Genomic DNA, 22470 nt, shown 5'->3' with positions numbered 1-22470 from the left:
CTCATGCCTACCTTGGGCAAATTCAAGAGGAGGTTGGATGATCACCTGTCTGGGGTCTTGTGAACCCAGCATTCATTCCTGCCTGTGGCAGGGGGTCAGGCTAGATGATCTGTTCAGGTCCCTCCTGACCCTAGCTACTATGAAACTATAAGACAGACCAAGCAGCCCTGCGCCTCATCTGCATATACATTTTTGGAATTCTAGGACTTGTGACAAGAACACCCAGTTCCAGGCATGAGTTGGGAGCTAATTAGCATGTGGATCCTTTGTAGTGGGGGAGGGGGGGGTATCTGGAATATATCAGCCTGAGCCAGAAGGGCTTCCTCTCTAATGAGGGCTGCTACAAGCATGCTTCAGATGAAACTTGGGCCAGAAGGCCGTGCACAGTGGTGCGGCTGGACATCTCCAACACCTTTGGTTCAATGCCCTACCACCATGTCTTTGACGCACTCCGGGAGCTTGGGATGCCAGTCAGCACCATCAGCCGCAGTGGTCACCCACACCTTTCACCTTCTGACCTGTCCAGATGAGATAGTGAGCAGCATTGCTGCCAGCGCCCTGAAGGGGACTGCCCACAAGAGGACTGGGAGACAGCCCACTGGACGTAACCCAGCAACCTGCCTGAGCTGCTCTTTTGAAAATAAGTTAAGCTGGGGTGGCAAGAACTTCGCCTCATTGTGGAGCCAAGCCCACAATGCCACATGCCACCTCAGGAAGCACATTGCCTGTGCCTAGACCTGGAAAGAGGAGCTCTAGGAGCTGGGAGTCTCATTGCTCCTGACCCCCAACACCAACCATGTCACCGTGACACCGCTGCCCCCCCACCCCCCGCTTCCCCACGCAAGGACCCTTCTGGAACAGTTTCTGAAGGCCAGGTACCGCCATCTGAGTCAAGTATGCTGGCCACCTGAGGGCAAAACCTAACCAAGGCAGGGTCTTTGATCTCACCTCCAAGTGAGATGCCAGCTTGTGGACCGGCACTTCATCCACTGTGTCCACCTCAACTGCCTGCAAGTCAGCATCACTGTCTAGTATGGGAACTGTGACAAACGGTGCTGAAGCTGTGGCTACAAGGCAGAGACCCTCCCCCATGTGTCGTGCATCAGCAAGCCCCATGCCAGAGCATGGGAGCTGCACCACAGTGCTGTCCAGGACTGACTGGCCAAGGCCATCCTGGCCTCAGCAGGGACCGTGTCCATCAGCTGCACCATCCCAGGCTGTGAGAGCCAGCTGTGACCAGTGAGGCCAGCAGGTGCATCATGATGGTAGATGTCACCCTCCCCTTTGAGAACCAGTGGCAAGCCTTTGTTGAGGCCCATGAAAGGAAGCAAGAGAAGTACCAGCAACTGGCGAACATCTTGAGGTGCTGGGGATGTGACATGCGATGGTCGAGGTGCTGATCATTGGGGCACTTGGAACGTGGGACCCCAGCAACAAGAGCATCCTACGCACCTGCTACGTATCTCATAGCTACACCAAGCTGATGCAGTGCCTCATGTTTTCCAACACCATCCTCTGGTCCAGGGACATCTATGTGGAGCACATCACAGGACAGCACCAGTAAGTGGACCCTACCAAACCCCTAACCAGAAGTGATACAGAGGAGACTTGCCTGACCACACCCCCCGCTGCCACACCTAAAGGATTCCAAGGACTTTCTAAAGCCTGTTTCCCACATATCTCTATTTGTAACTCTGTGTGTGTGCCTACAAACCAACTCCCCATTCAAATGAGGTATTATTGTGTGGGGTTTCCTGTATATTCTCTGCTGTACAGGCATCGTGTCCCTTCCCCCTTCCCGCTCCTTCAGCCTGGGGCTTAGTTGGCTGCATATTTCTTATGTAACTTAGTTGAGTTCACATCCCTACCTCAGCCCTCTTACCATGTAGCCCCTTAGATTCATAGATTGTTAAGGGCTGGAAGGGACCTTGCAGGTCATCGGGTGCAGCCCCCCTGCTCTAGGTAGGAAGACAGCTGGGGTCAAGCGACCCCAGCGAGGTGACTGTCCAGTCTCCTCTTGAAAACCTCCAAGGTAGGTGACTGCACCACCTCTGGAGGGAGAGTATTCTGCAGTCTGGACACCCTAACTGTGAAGGAGTTTTTCATGGTATTAAGCCTGAAGTGGCCTTCCAGGATTTTATATCCATTGGTCCTGGTCTTTCCCAGGGGTGCCCTAGTGAACAGCTGTTCACTGAGCTCCTGATGCACGCCTCTGATATAGCGGTAAGCTGCTATCAAGTCCCCTTTCAACCTTCTCTTTGTTAGGCTGAAGAGGCGCAGGTCCCTCAGCCTTTCCTCGTATGGCCCGCCTTGCAAGTCCCTGATCAGAGCCAAGTCCATGGCTCTTCTCTGGACCCTCTCAAGTTTTTCCACATCCTTACTGAAGTGCAGTGCCCAGAACTAGACACAGTACTCCAACTGTGGTCTCGCCAGTGCAGAGTACAGCGGGAGTAGCACTCCCTTAGTTTTACACGAGATGCACTGGTTGATGCATGCCAGTATGTTGTTTGCCTTGCTGGCCACTGCATCGCACTGACAGCTTATGTTCACACGGTGGTCAGTCATTACTGACTTCCTGCTCCTGGGTCAGGGGGCTGGAGTCAATGATCTTCCGAGGTCGCTTTCAGCCCTAATGTCTGTGAAATCACCCCTAGGTCCCATTCAGCCATGGTGCAGGTCAGGCTGTCACCTCTGAGCCGGTATGTATGTTGAGGGTTATTTGCCCCCAGATGGAGCACCTTACAGTTGGAAGTGTTAAACTTCATCTGGTTCTGGTCTGCGCAACTCTCGAGCCTGTCCAGGTCCACCTGTATCGGCAATCCATCTTCTGGTATGGCCACACTGCCCCATAACTTGGTGTCATCTGTGAACTTGGCCAACGAGCTTTTGACTTCCCCATCCAAATCATTGATAAAGATGTTGAAAAGCACTGGTCCAAGCACAGACCCCTGAGGGACAGCGCTGGCCACTTCACGCCATGATGACACAGATCTGCTCATGAGAACTCTCTGGGACCTACCCTGTAGCCAGTTTCCCACCCACTGAACTGTCAAGCAGCTGAGCCCGCAGTCTTCCAGTTTTCCCACAAGGATATTGTGGGATTCTAGATCAAAAGCCTTTTGGAAGTCTATGTATATAACGTCTACCTTGTCTCCCATGTCCAGGTGGTGACAGACTCGGTCGTAGAAGGAAATGAGATTGGTAAGACGAGACCTACCTGCGACAAAACCATGCTGGCTATCATTCAGAATCTTACCTTCTGTGAGTGTATTGCACATAGATTCTTTAATGAACTTTTCCAGGATTTTCCCTGGGATAGAGGCTAGGCTGACTGGCCTATAGTTGCCCAGGTCCTCCCTCTTCCCCTTCTTGAAGATGGGCACTGTGTTGACCCTCTTCCAATCCTCAGGGATTTCCCCTGTGCGCCACAAATTCTGAAAGAGCTTTGCCAGGGGTTCTGCAATGACCTTAGCCAGCTTCTTCAGCATCGTCGAATGGAGTTCATCTGGTCCCACTGACTTATAAACTTCTAGCTTTTCTAGCTGGTATTGCACCCGCTCAGCATCCACAGTCCTGGCATGCCTGCTATGAGCCTTATCTCACTGGATTTTCCCTATGGTCCATTGAAACACCAAAGCAAAATGGGCATTCAGGAGTTCAGTTTTTTCCCGATGGTTGGTTACCAGCTATCCCGAGGTGTTCAGCAGGGGTCCCACACTTCCATTTGTTTTCCTTCTGCCTACATACCTAAAGAAGGACTTCTTATTGTCCTTGACTCCTGTGGCCGACCTAAGCTAAGTCACTGCCTTGGCTTTCCTGATCATTTCCCTACAAGTGCTGGCCACTAAAGTATAGTCCTCCTTGAGGACAGTCTCTAGCTTCCACTGTGTGTACACCTCTCTCTCTCTTTTTTTTTTTTTTAAAGAGGACCGCAATGTCCCTATTAAGCCAGGAGGTTTTCCCAGCCCTCCTGCTACCTTTCCTCATTGCAGGAACAGTATTCTTTTGTTCTTCGAGGATCATGTCCTTGAGCAACGACCACTTTTCGCACACCCCATTTGCCTTCCCTTCCTGGTCCCTCATCGCCTCCTCTACTAATGCTCTGAGCCTGTCAAAGTCAGCATTCTTGAAGTCCAGGACTTCAGTCGTGCTGGTTGATTTGTCAACCTTGTGGCAGACAGTGAACATGATAATTTCATGGTCATTGTCACCCAGGTTACCCTCAGTGTTCAAGCCACACACCAAATCATTCCCCTTGACCAAGACCAGGTCCAGAAGAGTGTTACCTCTTGTTGGCCCTAGCACTTCCTGGTTCAGAAAGAGCTCCTCAATCGCTGTCAGGAAACTGCGTGAACAATCTGGCCTAGCCAAGTGTTCCTCCCAGTCTGTCCGGGTAATTGAAGTCACCCATGACTACCAAATCCCTTGCGTGTGCAGCCTCTGTCAGTTCTCAAGGGAACTCCAGATGCAGCACCTTGCCCTTGGTTCGGTAGCCTGTAGTAAGTACCCACAGTGAGGTCTCTCTCACTTTGCCCGTGCCGCCGCTACACCCCCCTTCCCCCCCCAGTAGCTTGACCCAGAGTGTTTCAAGCTGCTTATCTTTGGAGTCAATGTCAGCCTCCGGAGAGGTGTACTGCTCTCTCATGTAGGGAGCTCTACCCATCTGCCTTTTCTCCCTACTCTGTCCCTTCTGTGCAGGATGTAGCCCTCTATAGCTACACTCCAGTCATGCGAGGAGTCCCACCAGGTCTCCGTGATCCCTTCCAGGTCATATTGCCCACTAGAGAGCAGGATAAGCTCCTTCTGCTTATTCCCCATGTTTCTGGCATTTGTGTACAGGCAGCTAAGGCCCTCAGTTGACACCCTCATTTTCCTAAGATGCTGTGGGAGAACTGTTTGGTTAGCATTTTCAAAAACAGTTGTGCTAGTGTTCTTTTACAAGGGAACTTTCCTGTGTGCCAGTCCCCAGGCATGCTCCACTTGGAGTTTCCCTGTCCCCCAGCAAAGTCAGTTTAAAGCCCTGTCCTGTAGATCAGCCATCCTGGCAGAGAACAGGGCCTTACCTCTCCGCGTGAGGTGAATGCCATCTCGTCCTAGAAGTCCTCTCTGTCTGAAGTGCGTGCTGTGGTTGAGGTAACCGAACCCCTTGCTGTAGCACCACCATCTGAGGTGTCTGTTGACCTCTTCCAGACAGCCTTCCCTCCTGGGTCCGTGGCCTACAACAGGAAGCACAGAAGAGAAAACTGCTTGAGCCCCTAGTCCCTTTAGCCCAGCCCAGCCCTTTAACCCTTGCTCAGGTCCTCTATTTCCTTATGCCTCAAACTTTGTCATCTTGAACTTTAACACTTTTGGCACCAAGGGGAGGGTGTCAGGGCTGGCTTTTGCCTTCCCAGTGCCAGCCAGGTACTGCAGTACCTTCAGGCCTAGTGCCAGTTCCCAGCAGAGCAAACACCCATCCATTTATGGGTTTTTGGTTTGTTTAGGACCACAAAAGAAAAAAAAAAGGTTCCCATGAGTATTGTTTGTTTGTTTGTTTAGGTGGCATCCTATGTACAATCCCCAGGTCTTGGAGTTCAGGTGTCCCCCAATCTAGCTGCTTCTAGCCAAAAGGCCAAGAAACAGCTAGGGGGAAAGTGTGAAAGCACTCCCCCAATTCCACAAAATTAATGGGAACCTACCACAAGGGTAGGGCAGTGTAGCCTGTCCCCCCTTTAAAAAAAAAATTAAAAAATTCCCATCAATGTGTTAGCCCAGTTATGGGCTGTGTGTTTTTGGGCATGCTCAGCATGGGCTGCATTCAATCAACTTCATATTTGGTTTCCATGACTGAGCACATGCTGTTTATAAGAGCAGTTTAGCCACTGTATCTAATGGGGGAAGCGGGGGGTCTTTACTGGTAGGCAAATATAGAGTAAGGGGCTTTTTTCCCATCCTGATTGGGAGGGGGGACCTCATTTTATATTCAAGTAAATATAGTATTTCTGTCTGCCTCAGGTTTAAATTGCAATTTGAATCAGTGTAAAAGTGATGTTTTTCCATGTCCTTTGTGATCTGTGCCTAGATGGAGCAGGAGATATTTTATTTGCCTTCTACACTGTTGTTTTTTTGTAGAGACCAGGAAAATTTTTGACATACTTTTTGTGGGACAAAGTGGTACTATTTAAAATTCACATTTCACTTTAAATCAGTGCAGTTTTCTCATGATAGACAAGCAGGACATTTACATCCTAGACGAGGAAGTAGGAAAAGAGTGTTAGAGGTAAGGTAGAAGAAGAGATCTCCTGATTTGTTTAAAAGACTTCTTTTTGCTTGCCTGTGGTTCAAAGGCTTTGTAGGATATCTGTGTGTAACAACTCTATAGCTGATTTCTATCCAGCTTTAATTTGAACATGTAGCAGAGCCCTTGCCCCACACCAGCAAGTGGCATGCTTTGAACAGAAAAGATGGTTATTTTACTAATATCATCTACCATTGGTTAGGGTTCAGTTGGAGAGTAGAATGTTTGATCTTTGGCCTGGTAGCATCGTGAGGTGCTTGGAATGGCTGAGTTCAAAAAGAGCTTGTTAAAATTAAAGAGTATTTTTAATTAAACAAAATAATACTGTCCTTATTGGCCATTACATCAGGGCACAGAGATAGAGGCCATACTTAAATATTCAGATTATCGTAAGGTATCTATTTTTTTCCATTTTGAAAATATGCGTGTAATTCAGAGTAATTGCAGGAAGCAGTTTATAAAAACTTATATGCATTGATTTGACAAGTTAAAGAGGACGACATAGTTTTTGCCCCACAGACCAGATGGCATGGGGCAGTCTGAACCGCATAGGGCCTTACACACCACCCCTATGTGCTGGGATTGCCCCCAGGGCTCTGCCCAGTCAGAACCTGATCCTGGCTAGGTGGGAGCAGCACAGATTCCCTAGGCCAGATTCTGGTGTGTGGGGGCCAGCGGGTGCAGCACAAGGCTCTGAGGCCCAATCCTAGCCAGGAGGAGGCAGCATAGGACTCCTTGCTGCCCCCAGCTGGCCAGGATCAGGCTCTTACCAAAAGTATCTGAAGTCTGATAGAGAAAAAAGTGTCTTTGTCAGTAGTTTGATTCAGGCAGGGGTCAGCAGCATTTTGGAGCAGGTTCTGCTTTTAATGGAAGCTTAGCTGCAAGTGTAGGTTGTTTCTGACCTGTCTTGTGCCATGAAACCTCCTGGCTCTGTAGGCTAGATAAAATGGTTTTGCAGACTGTAGGTTCCCAACCCTGGTCGGGGGCACTTCTTGCATGAGGGAAGCATGGAAAAATTCCTGAATGTCCCAAAAGGAAAAAACAAACAAGGCTGGTATCCCTGAGAGTAGATAGTTGATTTTTTTAACTAAGAAATGTGGCCTTGTGGTGTATACCAGGAATGCTCAACCCCTGGCCCACAGGCCAGATCCAACCCTCAGCATCATGTCGCGTACTAGATTGGGTATGCAAGGCAATGCAGAGCCCAATTCCAGTGTGCAGGGCCCCTGGAGATTGATATTGGCCAGGCAGGGGTGGCAGCAGGCCCCACAGCCAGATCCTTACTAGTTGGGGGCAGTGGGGAGTCCTGCACTGCCTGCTCCTGGCTGGGATTGAGCCTCAGAGCCCAGTGCTGCCCTGTTCAGCTCCCATACACCTGGATCAGTCCTGGGGAACCTGTGCTGCCCCTGCCTGGCCAGGATAAGGTTCTAGCTGGGCACAGGAGGCATGGAGCCCTGGGAATGATCCTGGCATTCAGGGGTGGTATAGAGCCCTGTTGTGGCCCATAAACTGCCCCATGCCATTCATTTGTTTTCAGGGGCAAAAACCATGAGTACTGCTATGGTATACAATATGTTACACTGTAGGAAAAGATTGATTTTTTTTTTGTTTGTTTTTTGTTTTTTTTAAATCAGAATTATTTAAATTGCTGATTTGTATTATGATTTAAATTTTCGATCATGAAAACTTGTTTAAATTTTGTTTTGTATTTGCACTTTTTAGCTCTTTCCTCAAGAAAGTTTGATTGTCCCTAGTTGATAACTATTAACACATACTGATTGCAATTAAATATAGCTGTTACATTAAATTTGATACTCTTGATAACAAGTACATATTATATCTGTATGCCTTTACGTAAGCAATCACTAGTTTAATGTATGCTATTATTAGATAGGTGTGAATGATGCATTTATTTAGTAGATTAAATTTTCTTATGATTTATGTCAAGATACATTTAGATGGATAGATCTTACTGCTCATAAACTGTATTTTGGTTAAACTTTTATGAAAACTCTGACAGGTAGATGACCTGCATTGGTTTTTATATTTCATTTAATTTAAGTGATTTGTCCTTATTTCAAATTTAAATTGAAATAGGATTTACTTTTAAAAAGGTAGTGTATTTTAAAGTTTTAAAAACTTTTTTTTTATTATTTAAAAAAGGATGACCTATTTTTATTGACCTTGGCGTATAGTTATTGTCGTCTTTTAATTCAAAAGTATAGCCAACAGACTACAGGACTCTGCTAGGAAAAAGTGCTTTTTGTGACAAAACCCTGAGGTGTTGGGATGCTATCAGAGCTGCACCCTGGGTTTGCGTAAGCTTAGTGGTCCCCCCACTCCACCAAATGAATATGCCCAGATTATAAATTTGCCCAGGCATCAGTTTACCACAGGTACTTCAGTCAGATAACAGAAAAAACAAAAGTGTTTGTTACATAGAAAAAAAAGTGATCAAATGCTTTGACGGCAGAAAATGGTAAAACTGACAAAATCCATACCCTACTTTCAGACTATCACCTAGCCCTCATAAAATTTCTGTGAAAATGCTCTTGAGTCAACAACCCCTCAGTTACAGCTAGCTCTCTCCACTGGGGACCTCCAGTCTACCTCTCCTCACAGGGAGCCCATGTAGCCTTCTCTGCACTCTTCCCCCCCACCAACCTGCTTTGAGGGGAGCCAGAGAATCCTCTTGAGTGTCTCTGCCTGTGGCTTCATGACACCCTTTCTGTCTGCTCCATTCCATAGAAATTAAGAATAGCTCTCTAATTCTTGAGAAGTTAGTGTGGTTAAGCAGTTTTCATTTCCCTATTTGGCTAAGTAAAAGGAACTGTCTAAATCCCAAACATTTTAATGGTTTTTGCTGTTGCAAATGAATTTGGAAAATCTTGAAAAATGGATGGAAAAGGTAAATGCTGCCAAATAGCTTTTTTTTTTTTTTGCCCTGAAAAAGTGTTTGTTTACTGCCTTTTGACAGGGAGAGATTGTCCATTGGTTGGCTTGTGCTCTATATGTCGCTTGTCGTAAGAGCGTAATTCCAACTGTTGGAAGTGGTCTTATGGAAGGAAATTGTGTCTCGCTGACTAGGATATTACGGTCAGCCAAACTAAGGTATGTTTTTATGCTTTTCTTTGAGGTTTCCTGAGCATCATAGATGCACAGATAAATTCCTTCCTTTTCTTTCTTTCTGTCAGTTCAACAGTAAGGGTAAGTTAAATCTGGTATGTCAGATATACAGCCCATGGCCAGTTCTGGCCTGAAGAGCCACTCCATCTGGCTCGCTGGGCTACAGAAGTGTTGGATGGGGGCGTTGACTACTAAATAATTTAAGGCCCTTGAGCTTCAGTGGATGTGGCCCTCAGCAGCAAGTGAGTGAATGAGGACTGTGTCAACATCCACCTGTTTGCCCCACTTGGCCCACTGTGGTAAGTGATTGCTTGGCCCATAACTGCTTGTTGTACTGCCACTGACCCATGCCCTTGGCTGGATTTACCACTCTGTGCTTCAGGGTGGATTTGATTTAAGTCAAATTGATTTAAATCACAATTTAAACTGCTGGTCAGGAAGCCTCAGTTTAATCACTGTTTTCTATAAAACGTGCGTTCTTGTTTTTTGATATTTTTTTATCATTTAACTTCTTGCAACTTTGCACTTCTGGAGAGAGGTAAGGGCTTGACTGTGTATGCACAAACTTGCAGAGACAAGAGGGTTGGTGGGTAGGTAATCAGGTCTGTTTTCTCATCTCCATATATGCTGTTAACAAGGATGTTATCTCTGGAGACACAAATCCACAGTTTGAGAATTGAAACTAAGCATCACAGAGATGCTTAATGGGATCTTCTAGACTGAGCACTGAGTCCCACTGAGTAGGGAGATTTTTCTTTAATCGTTACTAATCTATAATGGAGTTCCCAGAGACTCCTCAAGATTAGGCCTCTAATATAATCGATGGCCTGTTGTGACATATTTATAAAACTTCTCTAAAAACGGTTAACAAGAATCTATTGTCTTAATTAGTATATAAATTAGAAGTTATAATCCCTATTCCATGATGATGTCTTTGACCTTCAGCATATTTTGAAATTAAAAATATCTTTATACAGGTTTATTAACAAAAACATTTCAACCAAAAAATTAGATACAAAAAATCTGATTTTAAAATTTTTTTAAAAATCAGATTTTTTTTTTTAAATCATTGATTTTTATCCACCCTGCTGCGCCTTAGACCGGACTGAGCCCACTGAGGAGTCCTGCATGCTGTATCTAGCCTGGTGCTGGGGTGAATTTGACCTGGGCTAAATATTGGTGGAGTTCTGGTTTTTGTGGTCTAATCATGTATACTAAGTATTTGACCACACTTTCTTGGCTTTTATCTATGTTTTCTAGTGTTTTAGGGTTGCTCTTCATAGAGATAGAGATGTAATTCACAAGCAAAGATCAACTGTCTTTTGCAATATGCTCAATGTTGGAAACTATCAAAAATAAACATTTGTTATTTACTGTAATTAATTAGTCATTCAGCAGTAAATGTTAGACTTAAATTCTTCGGTGAAGTCAACCTTGTTATCTGAACTGTTTGATTTGATTTCCAATTAATGTGTAAAATATAATTGAATGTTTTATTCTTGGTCTTTTTAAAGTTTAATTCAGTTTTTTAGTAAAATGAAAAAATGGATGGATATGTCAAATCAGTCGCATGAATTCCGAGAGCGAATGGAAAGGCTGGAGAGAAACTTTGAGGTGTCAACTGTGATTTTCAAAAAATTTGAACCAATATTTTTAGATGTATTTCAAAATCCTTATGAAGAGACGCCTAAAACACAAAGGAGCAGGAAGCAGAGGTATTGTGAGAGTCTTAAATTATTTTACTCGTGTGAAGACCAGTTGTAACAGGTTTGTGTACCAAGGCAGCCATGCAATTCGTGCCTGGCTCCAAGTTTAGGGTGCCCTCCCCTCCTTACTCACCCACCACACCTTTGATGTCATTGTTTTATTCGGAGGGAGGCTGCCTAAAGATCCTAGAGGAGCAGTTCCCAGACTGTGGGTCGTAACCCCAAATGGAGTCGCAGCATCAGCGGGTGGGTTCACAGTGGTCGGGGGCTGTGGGTTGGGAGAGGGATCATACTGAGGAAAAGTTTGGGAAGCACTGTCCTAGAGTGAGCCTAAACATGGGCTCTCCTTCCCAATATCCAGTCCCATGCTTTGCAGATTATACTTTTTCCTGATGTCATGCCCCTCCTGGGCTTTGGGTTCCCAGCCCCAGTCCTCGCTCCTCCTGGGCTACAGGCTCCTTGGGCCCAGTTGGTCCCTGGCTGTTGTCCCTTACCTTCAGTATACCCAGCCCCTGGCCCCACTCCCAGGCCCCTGACAACTGCTACTCCTGGGCTACAGACCTCTGAGCTCTCTGGCCCTGCTGACACTCGCCCCTCCCTCTGGACTCAGACCCCTTGGCCCCACACTCTGCTCCTCTGGACCCCAGGCCCTCTATTTCTCTGGCCCCTATCCAACTACAGGCTCTTTGGCCCACTCAGTCTCTAGCAGTAGTCCCTGGCCTTCAGTCTGCTTAGACACTAGCCCCGCTTCTAGGCCAGTGAGACCTTCAGGCTTTCAGACCCTGCTGACAACCACCCTCCTGTCCAGGTTCTCAGGCATGTCTATTCCAAGGCCTCTATGCAGCTTGCCCAAGCTCCATTCTTCTGTTAGAAGCCCTGCTGCCAGGAGCTCTACTCTGTCTGGATTCCAGGGCTAGACTGCTTGACCAGCTCGGGTCCTAGGCTTATATGTCTCAAGCCAGGCCCCTTTCTGGTCAGGCCCCTGCCACACCTGCAGGCTGCTCCCAAGCAGCCTTTTGCTCTTAAAATGACAGACGTGCAAAGCACCCTAGCATACCAATAAGCAGTAGATTATAAAGTGTTATTTCTTTAACTTGAAAGTAAAACTTCATTCAGAATTGTCTGCAGAGGTTGTGATTTATACTTCAAAATTCAGGAAAAATTACTTGCATAGGTGTCAGTTTTCTCTTTGAGACTCTGATCCTGGAATGAGATTCATATAAAAAAATTTCTGCATCTGTGTGGAATATCACTGATACCACTGGTGCTCTACATACAGGTCTGGTCATCCTGGACACCTCTCAGTGTAGGATCAGGGCTTTAGCCAACATTAACCTAGTGTCCCTTCCTGGTGGTAAATAGGTGCTGCATTGCTTGAGGTGTCATGCTTTAGAAGAAACATAAAATCAACATTCTGATTACCTGTCGTTGATTTAAAAAAAACCCATAGCATTCTTCCTAAGGTGTTCCAGGTTGTTTAAATGTTTCTGACCTGCCTGAATTTCTAATGATGAAAAGCATTAAAGTTACCTAAAAAGGCAAACATTAAAAAATTACAAACCCACTAGTTATTTCTTTGGATGTAGCTATTTAAGCGTTTAATGATCCTCCTGGTTAAATATGTAATACAAGTTTGTGATTTATGCTAAGATTACAAGTAGGTATTGATGCTAATAATTAAGGTCAAATGGGAAAATGTTGTTATACTTCTTTACTATTTTTTTTCATTTTACTGATGTGGATAGCTATGTTAGTCTGAAGTCAGGCAGAAGGTTGGTCTCTAAGGTACCACCCTACCTTCAGTCTTACCATAAACTCAATAAAAGATGATCTCTTTTCTTCCTCTCTTTCAAATGAAGTCCAAAATTACCATTATTGTTAATGCACAACTTAAATGCGTGCACAAACTATGAAGCTGACTAAAAGACTTACAATGAGACTACAACCTTGAACTAGAGACATGGCTTATTAGGGGCTTCTTGTACAACCATGTCCCTAATGTAGCTGTGCTGGCAGAAGCCCCTAATATAGACACACACCTAGCAGTAAAAGTGAAGTTTTGCTGGTGTAGCTTCTTTCACTTACGGGAAGAGGTTGAATATTTTGCCAACATACTCTTTTTGTAAGGTGTTGCTTATGCAAACATATCCTTAACTTTTATGTAGGATATAGCTTGGGAAATATCTTTCCTATTAGTTTGTTGCACTACCTGTATCTAAATTACTTTTATATTTAACAGTGTTGCCTTAATGTTAATATTTATTTTATAATTTTGTTGGAAGAGTGCTAAATATATTTAAGCATATAAACATTTAGAAAAATCATCGATGCCATTTTGGATTCTCTTCACTGACCTGTTGTAGACATTTCTAGGAGAGTTCTGATATAATGGTGACATCAGCATCATGAAGTATTTTAGAGCTTCACAGCAGAACAAGAACCTGACATCTTCTCCAAGGAGTGGGTTACAAGCCCCACAAGACTTAGGGTGATGGCAGTAAAGAATGCTGCAATGGAGAGAGTCTCCCTCCCCTTCCCCCTTCTGCCCCCCAAATAATACAATGAGATCCACTTCCTGATTTCTAAAATGAAATTGAGATGAAATGTAAAATTGTGATAATTATGATTTTCAGTAATGTGTGTTAGCCCCCTTCCCCCCACCTTAAGGAAACAGAAACCCACTTCCTGAAATTGAAATCTTACCTTTCCCCTTCCCCCCCTCCCTCCCCACCCAATAGACCGGTGCCTTGCAGCATTAAAGATCTGTTCAACTTCTGCTGGACACTCTTTGTTTACACTAAGGGTAAGCCAGCTTCATTAATTGTCTACATTATCTACCTTTGAGTGAAAAACTGGTTTTATCTGAAAAGATACATTGTCTTTTAAAGGTAATTTCCGTATGATTGGAGATGATTTGGTCAATTCCTATCATTTGCTCCTGTGCTGCTTGGATCTGATTTTTGCAAATGTCCTCCTTTGTCCAACTAGAAGAGATTTGGTAAATCCATCATTCAAAGGTAAGGTAGGGTTTGCATTTTGGAGACATGGAGTTTATTCCTAGTTTCCTCTTTCTCTTGCAACCAGCGGTGCACTGATGCATCGGCCCGATATCAGATTGACAGCAATGTAAAGAAAATTGTATCAGAAATCGAATCAGTATGGACTGACATGCCTCCTTAAAAATCCGCTATTGGTATCAGCCCCCAAAATCACTACTGGTGCACCCCTACCCACAACCACCACAATTTTTATTTTGTCTATATTTTTAATATAATTGATTGCGACTGATCTGTTTGGGTTTTTTTTTCCAGGTTTACCAGCTGACTTTCACATGACTGAGGTCAAAACTTCTGCAGAACCTCCTTGCATCATTGCTACACTATGTGAACTACATGATGGACTTCTCGTAGAAGCTAAAGGAATAAAAGAACACTACTTTAAACCATATATTTCAAAGCTTTTTGATAGAAAGGTATATACTGATATTGCTTTAAGAATTTAGTGCCCAAACAGCATAACAGTCTTTGCTTTATCAGTCAGTCAGTTCCGAGACTGCGCTGATTATTGGGCCACCTTCGCTGCAAAAACGTTCCTCCATTGTTCCTGGTCTTTTGCAGTCCTTGTACAATCAGTCCATTTTAATCCTATCCATTCTTTGATGTTGGTGGTCCAGCTTGTCTTAGGTCGTTGTCTTCGTCCATCCGCAGCACCCTGCAGGATGGTAAGGGTGCCGGGCCTTCTTGTTACATATCCAAACTACTGCATGTTTACTACTGCATGTTTATTCTTGTCATTTCAAGGGAAGAGTTCATATTTGCTGACTTCACAGATTCATTGTTTCTATGTGCAGTGTAGGGTATGTGTAGAAGTCTTCTGAAGCACTGCATTTCAGAGGTCTCGGTTCTTTTTTTCCAGTGCTGTAGTGTGTGTCCAGGTCTCACAGCCATGGAGAGATGTTGAAATGACAACACAATAGCAGGTGGAGTTTTATTTTCATTGCGATGTTGCTGCTAGTCCAGACTTTCTTCAGGTTTGCTAGTTGTCCAGTTGTGATGTCTATTCTTGTACGTATCTCTTTGTAGCTTTATGCAGCCTTTCTGTTATTTCCTTAAGCTCTTTTGCAGTTCTAGCTATTAGATCAATGTCACCAGCAAAATGAAGGTTGTTAATTTCTCATCCTCCAACTGACACTGTTCCAGTGAAGTTTTCTAAGGCATCTGTCATGATTTTATTCCAGGTATAAATTTAAATAAGCATGGTGAGGGAAGACAATCTTGGTGTACTCCTACTGATGTTGCAAACCAATTCACAATGTTGCTGTCAAGCAGGACTCTACTACTTGTATTGTTGTAGAATTCTTTTATAAGACGTATCAGTGTGGGACTGATGTTATGCATCTTCATTGTAAGCCAAAGTGCTTCTTTGCCACACCTTGTCAAAAGCTGTTTTAAAGTCTATGAAATTATGATGGAGCTTTTTCGGTGGTCATCGTACTTTCCGTACATGATTCTAAGGTTGAAGATCTGTTCTGTAATGCATCTTCCAGATCTGAATCTAGTTTGTTCTTCTGCTAATACAGTCTCTATTTGCAGCTTGAGCATGTTTAATATTATTCTAAGAAGCACCTTACTTGGATGACTGATGAGGCTAATGGTGCAGTAGTTGGTACATTGATATAGATTCCCCTTCTTTGGGATGGGGACTATTATTGATTTTTATCCACTGAGTTGGCCAGGTTTTCTTTTTCCATATCAATCTGCAATATGTCAATTGTCTTTTTTTAATAGTTCTGCAGGTATATTGTCCAGGCCAGTTGCTCTTCCATTTTTCATGTTTTTGTCTGCTATTTCTACTGCTTCTCTTGTGATGTTAAGCTTTGTCGTCTTCTACTGTTCCATATCCTCCTTTCTCTAGTTGCGTTATTTTTCAGCTACTACTAATAACCTCCCCTGCCCCCTCAAAATGAAGGATTGGGGACAGTAGGTTTAACAAACTGTGATGGAAAAGTGGGCTGAATTCTAGCCCTCAGTTCTTGTGGGGGAGGGGTGGATGGAGGACGCTGATACTGGAGGGGAGAGGGTGGTGCTCAGTGTGAGCATGTGCTGATATAAATAATTTCACAAGTAGGACATCTAAATGCTTTTAATCCCAGAGGGAGATAACAATTTCTGCCTTGCAGCAGGTTGCAACGATTGCTCCCTGATTGGTTCCCCATGACATTAAGTTTAATTTAATTGGATGAATGTTATTCCTTGGGTTGATACTGTAGTTTTGTAGCTGTTTGGTTGTGATGATGGCTGACTGTGCCTGAGGAGAAAGAGGGAGGCTTTGGGAGAGCTGGAGAGAAGAAAGTAGACCTAGGGAGGAGAGAGTAGAGAGAAAGAAATAGCCCCAGGGAGGATGGAGTAGAGTCTTGAGGAAGAACCGAGGGAACTGGAATGGCACAATAAAGACTGTATGATAGGAGCCAAGTGGTCTGCTCTGCTGTTTGGGAAATCAGCACTTGAGTATCATTGAAAAAGAAAACTCTTTGAACAAGAAAACAATATTCTTTGCAGGAGCTGACCAAAAGGAAGGACCTCGATGAGGTGGGGGTGTTAGACATCGCTGGGTAAGCCAGGGACAGAGAAGAGCCAGGGTCTCAAGCCAGAGGCTTGCCCACGTGAAGCCATACCAGGACTTGCTTCAAAGACTTCTATAGTAGAGGGAGGCCAGAAAAGGCTTCTTGGGCAGTCCCAAGGTAGAGGTTTCCTTGGAAAGGGTGGGATTTATGACAAATTAATATGCTGGTGATTTGACATGGATTTTACTTATGCATTTTGTCAAGGTTGAGAGTGAGAATGAATTTCGTTGGCTTGTTTTTGTTTTTTAATTACACATAGTTGAAACTTCCTGAGAAGTAGTGATATTTGCCCTGATCTAGATCCAGACCTCAAGACTCCTCTTTCAGGGGTAGCAGCAATAGTGCAAGCAGTGGCCACAGGGCAAGCAAGGCTGTATCAGCACAGCCCTTGCTCACCCTGCTGCTGCCAATTTCAGCCATGTCCATAAGGGCCCTCAGGCCCTGGATTTTGTGGCAAGTTGGAACCCCCTCCTGCTCTGTACTTCCTGTAACCCACTTGACTGGCAGACTGGATGAAGCAGCTCCTTGGACCAGATCCAGATCGTAGACTATATGTGTAGCATCCTTGCAGTGGAAGGATTGTAGAAGTATTCCTTATCATTATGGACAAGAATTTGACTGAGAATCATATTACAAATATTTTATAAAACAGTGCTCTAGAACAGTGGTCTCCAAACATTTTTGATCACGCACCCCCAATATATGTATAGTTATTTATTTATAAATTATGTACATGTACTACTGTACTAATATATTATGTACATTATAAAACATACACAAAAAATAGAAATTAAAAAAGAGTGAGATAATATAAATAGAAGTTCTAGTATTTTCTTCCCACACCCCAGTGGATCGTCTTGTGCACCCCCTGGGGTGCATGCACCCCACTTTGGAGACCACTGTTCTAGAATGTGTGGGGCTTGTCCATGTAATAGTTCCTGTCTTGTGGAGATAAAATGTACCAGAATCCAAGAATGAGGAGACTGTTGAGGTCTGTTTTGATTTGTGGAAGCAAAAGTTCAGAAAATGAAAATACTTCTGATCCTTGTTATCTGCATTAGAACTAAACTGTCATGTAAGCACACTAGAAATTGAACAGGTTTTTGATTTTGCTAATTATTTCAAATTGTATTATATGTGTTCTCACTTCTCTACCGACTTGTTCCCAGATTTTGAAAGGAGACTGCATCTTGGATCTCCGCAGCTTTGGAGATAACAAGTAAGTGCTGGAAGTCCTCTTAATCAAGGACGCTTGTCTTGCTTCTAATATACAAACCATCTTGGTGTCTGTCTGTTAAGTTTCAAGTTTTCTGTCACATTTTTCTTACAGCAATTAACACCTCATAATTGTCTGGGCGCTAGGTCTGGTGTTTGCCAGAAAAATTGTCTCGGATTTTAAATATGGACCCTTGTCCAGGAACTTGGTGGCATTTGGCAGCTGAGGGGTCTCATTTTTAAAAAAATTTTTAAGTATCTTGTTCTGGTGGTTTCAGCCATTGCTTTCTAGCACTTGTAACTTATTTTATAGGTTAACTTAAATTATAAAAGACTGTCCACTTTGAAAATAAGTTTCATGATCTTTTTTTGTCTAGTATTGTTACAGACAACACTTAGCACAGGGGTGAGCAAAATACAGCCTGCAGGCCAGGTGACTGGATCTAGCCCACAGCTGTCCTTGTGGCACTCCACATGGGGCCATGCCCTGCCCACTTGCACCAGGGCAGCCTGTGCCGAGCTTCTGTTGGTACCTGCTGGCCTGGGTGCCGGCCAGCATGCAGCTTCTACTGGGGTTGTTCCTGGTGCACTTCAGTTCCTGGCTGCCAGATCTGGAGCCAGAGCCCCAGCTCTCTGCATGGGACCGAGCACTCTGCAATAGGTCCTGGGAGCCTGCTGTGGGTGAAGGCAGGCAGGGAGGGTGGGGCTGTGTGCAGCAGTACCCCAGGCAGCACTTTGCATGGGGTCCAGCCAGGTGCTGGTCTGCACCCCCTGCCTCCAGTTCCAGGATTTGGAGCTTGACCCCCACATGCCTGCCAGGAGTAGCATGATGCAGTTCAGCAGGAGCGAGAGGAGTTGCTGCTGGAGGGAGGTGCAAAGCAGTACCCAGCTTGCTTCAGCTGCACCTGGAACAGCCTACTGGAAGCTGCTCTTGCCCCTGCTGCATCACGCTGTGCTGCACCACACAGTTTCAGGCAGGTGGGAGAGCAGCTTCAGCCAGGTGACTCCTGCCAGAGTGCCAGGGCTCTGGCTTCAGCTCCTAGCTGCTTTCACGGGAGCTGGATCCCTGTGTGCTGGGCTGGAGCAGAAGCAGCTTCCAGCGGACTGTTTCCAGGGTGGCTGCAGCCAGCCAGGTTCTGCTTTGCTCCTCCTCTTGCTCCTGCTGCATGGCATCATACTACTGGCAGGCATGTGGGACTCTGGTTCCAGAAACTGGAACTGGAGACTGTGGGCGCAGAGCAGCATCTGCAGGAGTGTGGTGCAGGCTACCCTAGTGTGAGCGGGCGGAACTCATTGCCATGCAGAGTGACACAGGGGCAGCATTGACTGCACTACCCCAGGAGCTCTGCTGCACCCCCCCCTTTGCCCTCTCCCCCCCACTCCCTGCAGGCATGCGCATGCATGCACACTCTCCTCACTCCAGAGGACACAGGCATGTGATCCCAGCCTCTCCTAAGCGCTGCTCCCTCCCACCCACAACCCCATAGGGAGTTTTGGTAAGTTGTAGAGGTGTGGGGTGGGAAGGTGACCTGGCCTGCAACAGCTGATCAAAACTCCCTACGTGGCTCTCAGGCCCAAATAATTGCCCACCCCTGACTTAGCATTATAGCTAAGATCTGTCTGTTTATTTTGTACATCTGACCACAGTTATATGTGTTTATCTCTCCTGTTAACTGTGAATTCTTGAATACAGCAATAAGGAAAAAAGAACACAAAAGAGAAAAAGAAATGCAATTTCAAAATCACAAAAATGGTAGGGAAGTTTGGTGTGAGCCAAGTACAGTTGTTTCTGAAACTGCTTTAAAATATTTTCAAACTATCTAGATTTTAAGTTGAGAGTATACCTGTATTTTTGTGGTTTATAGGTTATTTTCCTGCCCCCATTCTCTCTCTCTCTCTTTTTTTTTTTTTTTAAGACCCTCATTATATTGTTTTCCACAGAAGATAGCTTTTAGAATCCTGGAGTTTTATAATTAAATTGAAGAGTCCAGATTATATTATCACTAGGTAGATGACTTCATAAAAAAGGCCTACAATAATAAAATACGTGGTACTGGGATCCACTTAAAGAAATAGTAATTCTTTTCATTCTAGTTACTGAATTCGCTACAAAAACCTGACTATCCATAATTGCTCTAGTGCATGCTACTGTTACACCATTAGTCTGGTATCATGTGAATGATTTCTAGTGTAAAATCTCAGTGAGTTTGGAAAATCTAAGTCAGTTTCTATTAGTTTCACTTGATATAATAAAATGTGGTTTCTTTTCCAGCAAAGCATTGAATAAAGAGTATGAAGAGTACGTTTTAACAGTGGGTGACTTTGATGAGAGGGTTTTCTTAGGAGCAGATGCCGAAGAGGAAATTGGAACACTTCAGAAGTTTCCTGCTGACATTTCAGTGGGCAAAACAACAGGAGTTCATGTGGAATGTCATCTTCAGCAGCATTTTGAAAAGGTAATATCACTTGTTGATTTCACTTCAATTAATGTGTCATTTATCATTGTTTATTCTCCTAATCACATACAGGGTACCAGCAGATTTAAAAATGTTGGTGTTTTTGAACAAGCTGTTGTGTCTTTTGTGAATAACAAGTTCAGAGAATTTATGTACATAGAATTCTGCATACACATATACTACTTGTCAAAGTTGGTAGTCTCTCTCCTCCTGTCTTGTCTTTAAATTATTCTATTTTAACTAGCTTGAGAATAGAGGTGTCACTATCATAGAGCGCTTAACTCTGTGAAACAATATACTTAGGCTTTGGACAGAAAAAAATGAGAAGTGGTTTACATGCAAAACCTTTGTTGTAAAATCTTAAAATGTTTTAATTCACTTTTAAAACAAAGCAAAAAAAATACCCTTTTCTTCAGGCTCAGGAAATCCTATCATACTTTTCTGGGGAGAGATGGTGAAGTTTGGGTGAAAAAGAAATCAAGGTGTACGCAAACCAGTAATCCTGACTCTTCTATTTTCACTGGTCATGCTGAATCAACTGTGAAAGATAAATAATTGAAAGATTAACTGTATTTTTAAAAATTCTGTTAACTTCTAATTATACAGGTATTTCCCCTCCTTAATCTCATTTTTAAATTAGAATTGGCTATCTGTGAAAGGATGATAAATTGGTTGTAAGAAACAAATGTTACTGGGTTATTGTTTATGAAGTTTCAGGAATGAGGTTATCATAACCAGAAAAAAAGCTATTACTAAATACTAGCATTAATATGGATCAGTTTTACAAAAAAATTATCTAATACAACATCAGACTTGTTTATGTTTAGCTTTAAGTGAGAAGTTTATATAGTGTGATGGATTTTCTTTGCCAGTTTTGGATCCCAGGTTTCATAGTACACTGTTATGTTTTCCATTGTGTATATACCTGACTTCAAAAGCTATGCCCAATCTGCTCTCATCAGTTCCAAAATATAGCCAGTTTTTTAGTTACCCATGTTAATAGTTTCTTACATTATTCATAGCCTAAACTCTGGAAATGGGCAGTAAAATAAAAGATTACATCCCAGGCTATGTTCCAGCCATTTTTTTTGCCACTCCTTTGGCACCAAGCATCTTTAGAACAGTCATCTTAATCCCGTTAGAGAGTATCTCCTGGATAAGAGAATCCTCAGCTGGTATAGTTGCAGCTTCCTTGCCATTTCTATAGCTGTTAGCTTAGATACAGCTGGGGATCCTTCTCTGGTGACCCCTTAGAGCAGGGCTGGTCAATTATTTTGGCTGGATGGCCACTTATGAGTTTTGGGGACCTGTTGAGGGCTACATACATCACTGTCTCTCTCCTCTCCTCTCCTGTCTTTCCTGAACCAGTAGTTTGCCAGGCATCCCATCGTTCAGCTGTGGACTCGGGGAGGAGCCTCTGCTGCAGCAGTCAGGCGGCAGTAGCAACCACTTTGGCTGCGTTCTAGAGGGAGGGATAAAGGGAGAGAGAGAGAGGGAGAAATGCTGCTGCCTGTCCAGCACGGCAGCAGCTCCTGCCTGGGTCCACGGCTGACACGGTTGGCAGATTCCAGGTCAGGGCTTCAGGCAGGAGCTACCACTGCACCAGGAGGTTGCATGAATGACTTGTGCCCTGGCGGCTGGGGGGGCACAGTAGTGGGAGCCCAGCAGCAGTAAGCAGGGACCTCCTGCAGTTGCCGTTGGCAGTGTCAGCAAGGATTGTGGACCACCTGCAGACACTGCTGGCACTGCCAGCAGCGGAATGGCGAGTGGGGGCTGCTTGCAGGCACCACTGACCATGTCAGCAGTACCTTTTTGTAGGGGACGCGCAAAGCGTGCAAGTGCACCCGCATGCACCCCCCTACGTGTCGCCCCTGCAGCTATGGATGCCTCTGTCAGGTTCTGCATCCAGGTGCCTGAACCTGCCCATGGCATCCACAGCTGACACTACTGCCCACTGTCTGTGACTACTGCCCACTGTCTGTGGTGGGACTCAACACATGACTGGGTGGTGAATGTCAAGGGCTATAGGCTGTATAGGAGGGACAGGATAGGAAGGAAAGGTGGGGG

At 44.6% G+C, this 22470-nt stretch overlaps 1 protein-coding gene across 4 annotated transcripts in view; it reads left to right on the top strand.

Annotated features, from left to right (window-relative positions):
• Window positions 1–22470, top strand: part of RBL1 (RB transcriptional corepressor like 1) — an 88482-nt gene that overhangs the window by 3917 nt on the left and 62095 nt on the right. The window contains exons 2-8 of one of the 4 annotated variants that reach the window (XM_019513077.1): window positions 9255–9388; window positions 10918–11118; window positions 13848–13912; window positions 13998–14126; window positions 14421–14581; window positions 17902–17951; window positions 20220–20403. In XM_019513077.1, coding sequence (XP_019368622.1) covers window positions 9255–9388; window positions 10918–11118; window positions 13848–13912; window positions 13998–14126; window positions 14421–14581; window positions 17902–17951; window positions 20220–20403 — 924 coding nt within the window. Of the gene's footprint in view, window positions 1–9254; window positions 9703–10917; window positions 11504–11540; window positions 14127–14420; window positions 14582–17901; window positions 17952–20219; window positions 20404–22470 lie in introns of those variants that run through there. The other 3 variants (XM_019513078.1, XM_019513080.1, XM_019513079.1) reach the window with 3 other exon arrangements.

This window comes from Gavialis gangeticus, unplaced genomic scaffold (assembly GCF_001723915.1).
Source record: "Gavialis gangeticus isolate Ggan-Ray unplaced genomic scaffold, GavGan_comp1, whole genome shotgun sequence".
NCBI classification, from domain to species: Eukaryota; Metazoa; Chordata; order Crocodylia; family Gavialidae; genus Gavialis; species Gavialis gangeticus.
The sequence above is the reverse complement of the archived record's forward strand: the minus strand, read 5'-3'. Positions and strand labels throughout refer to the sequence as shown.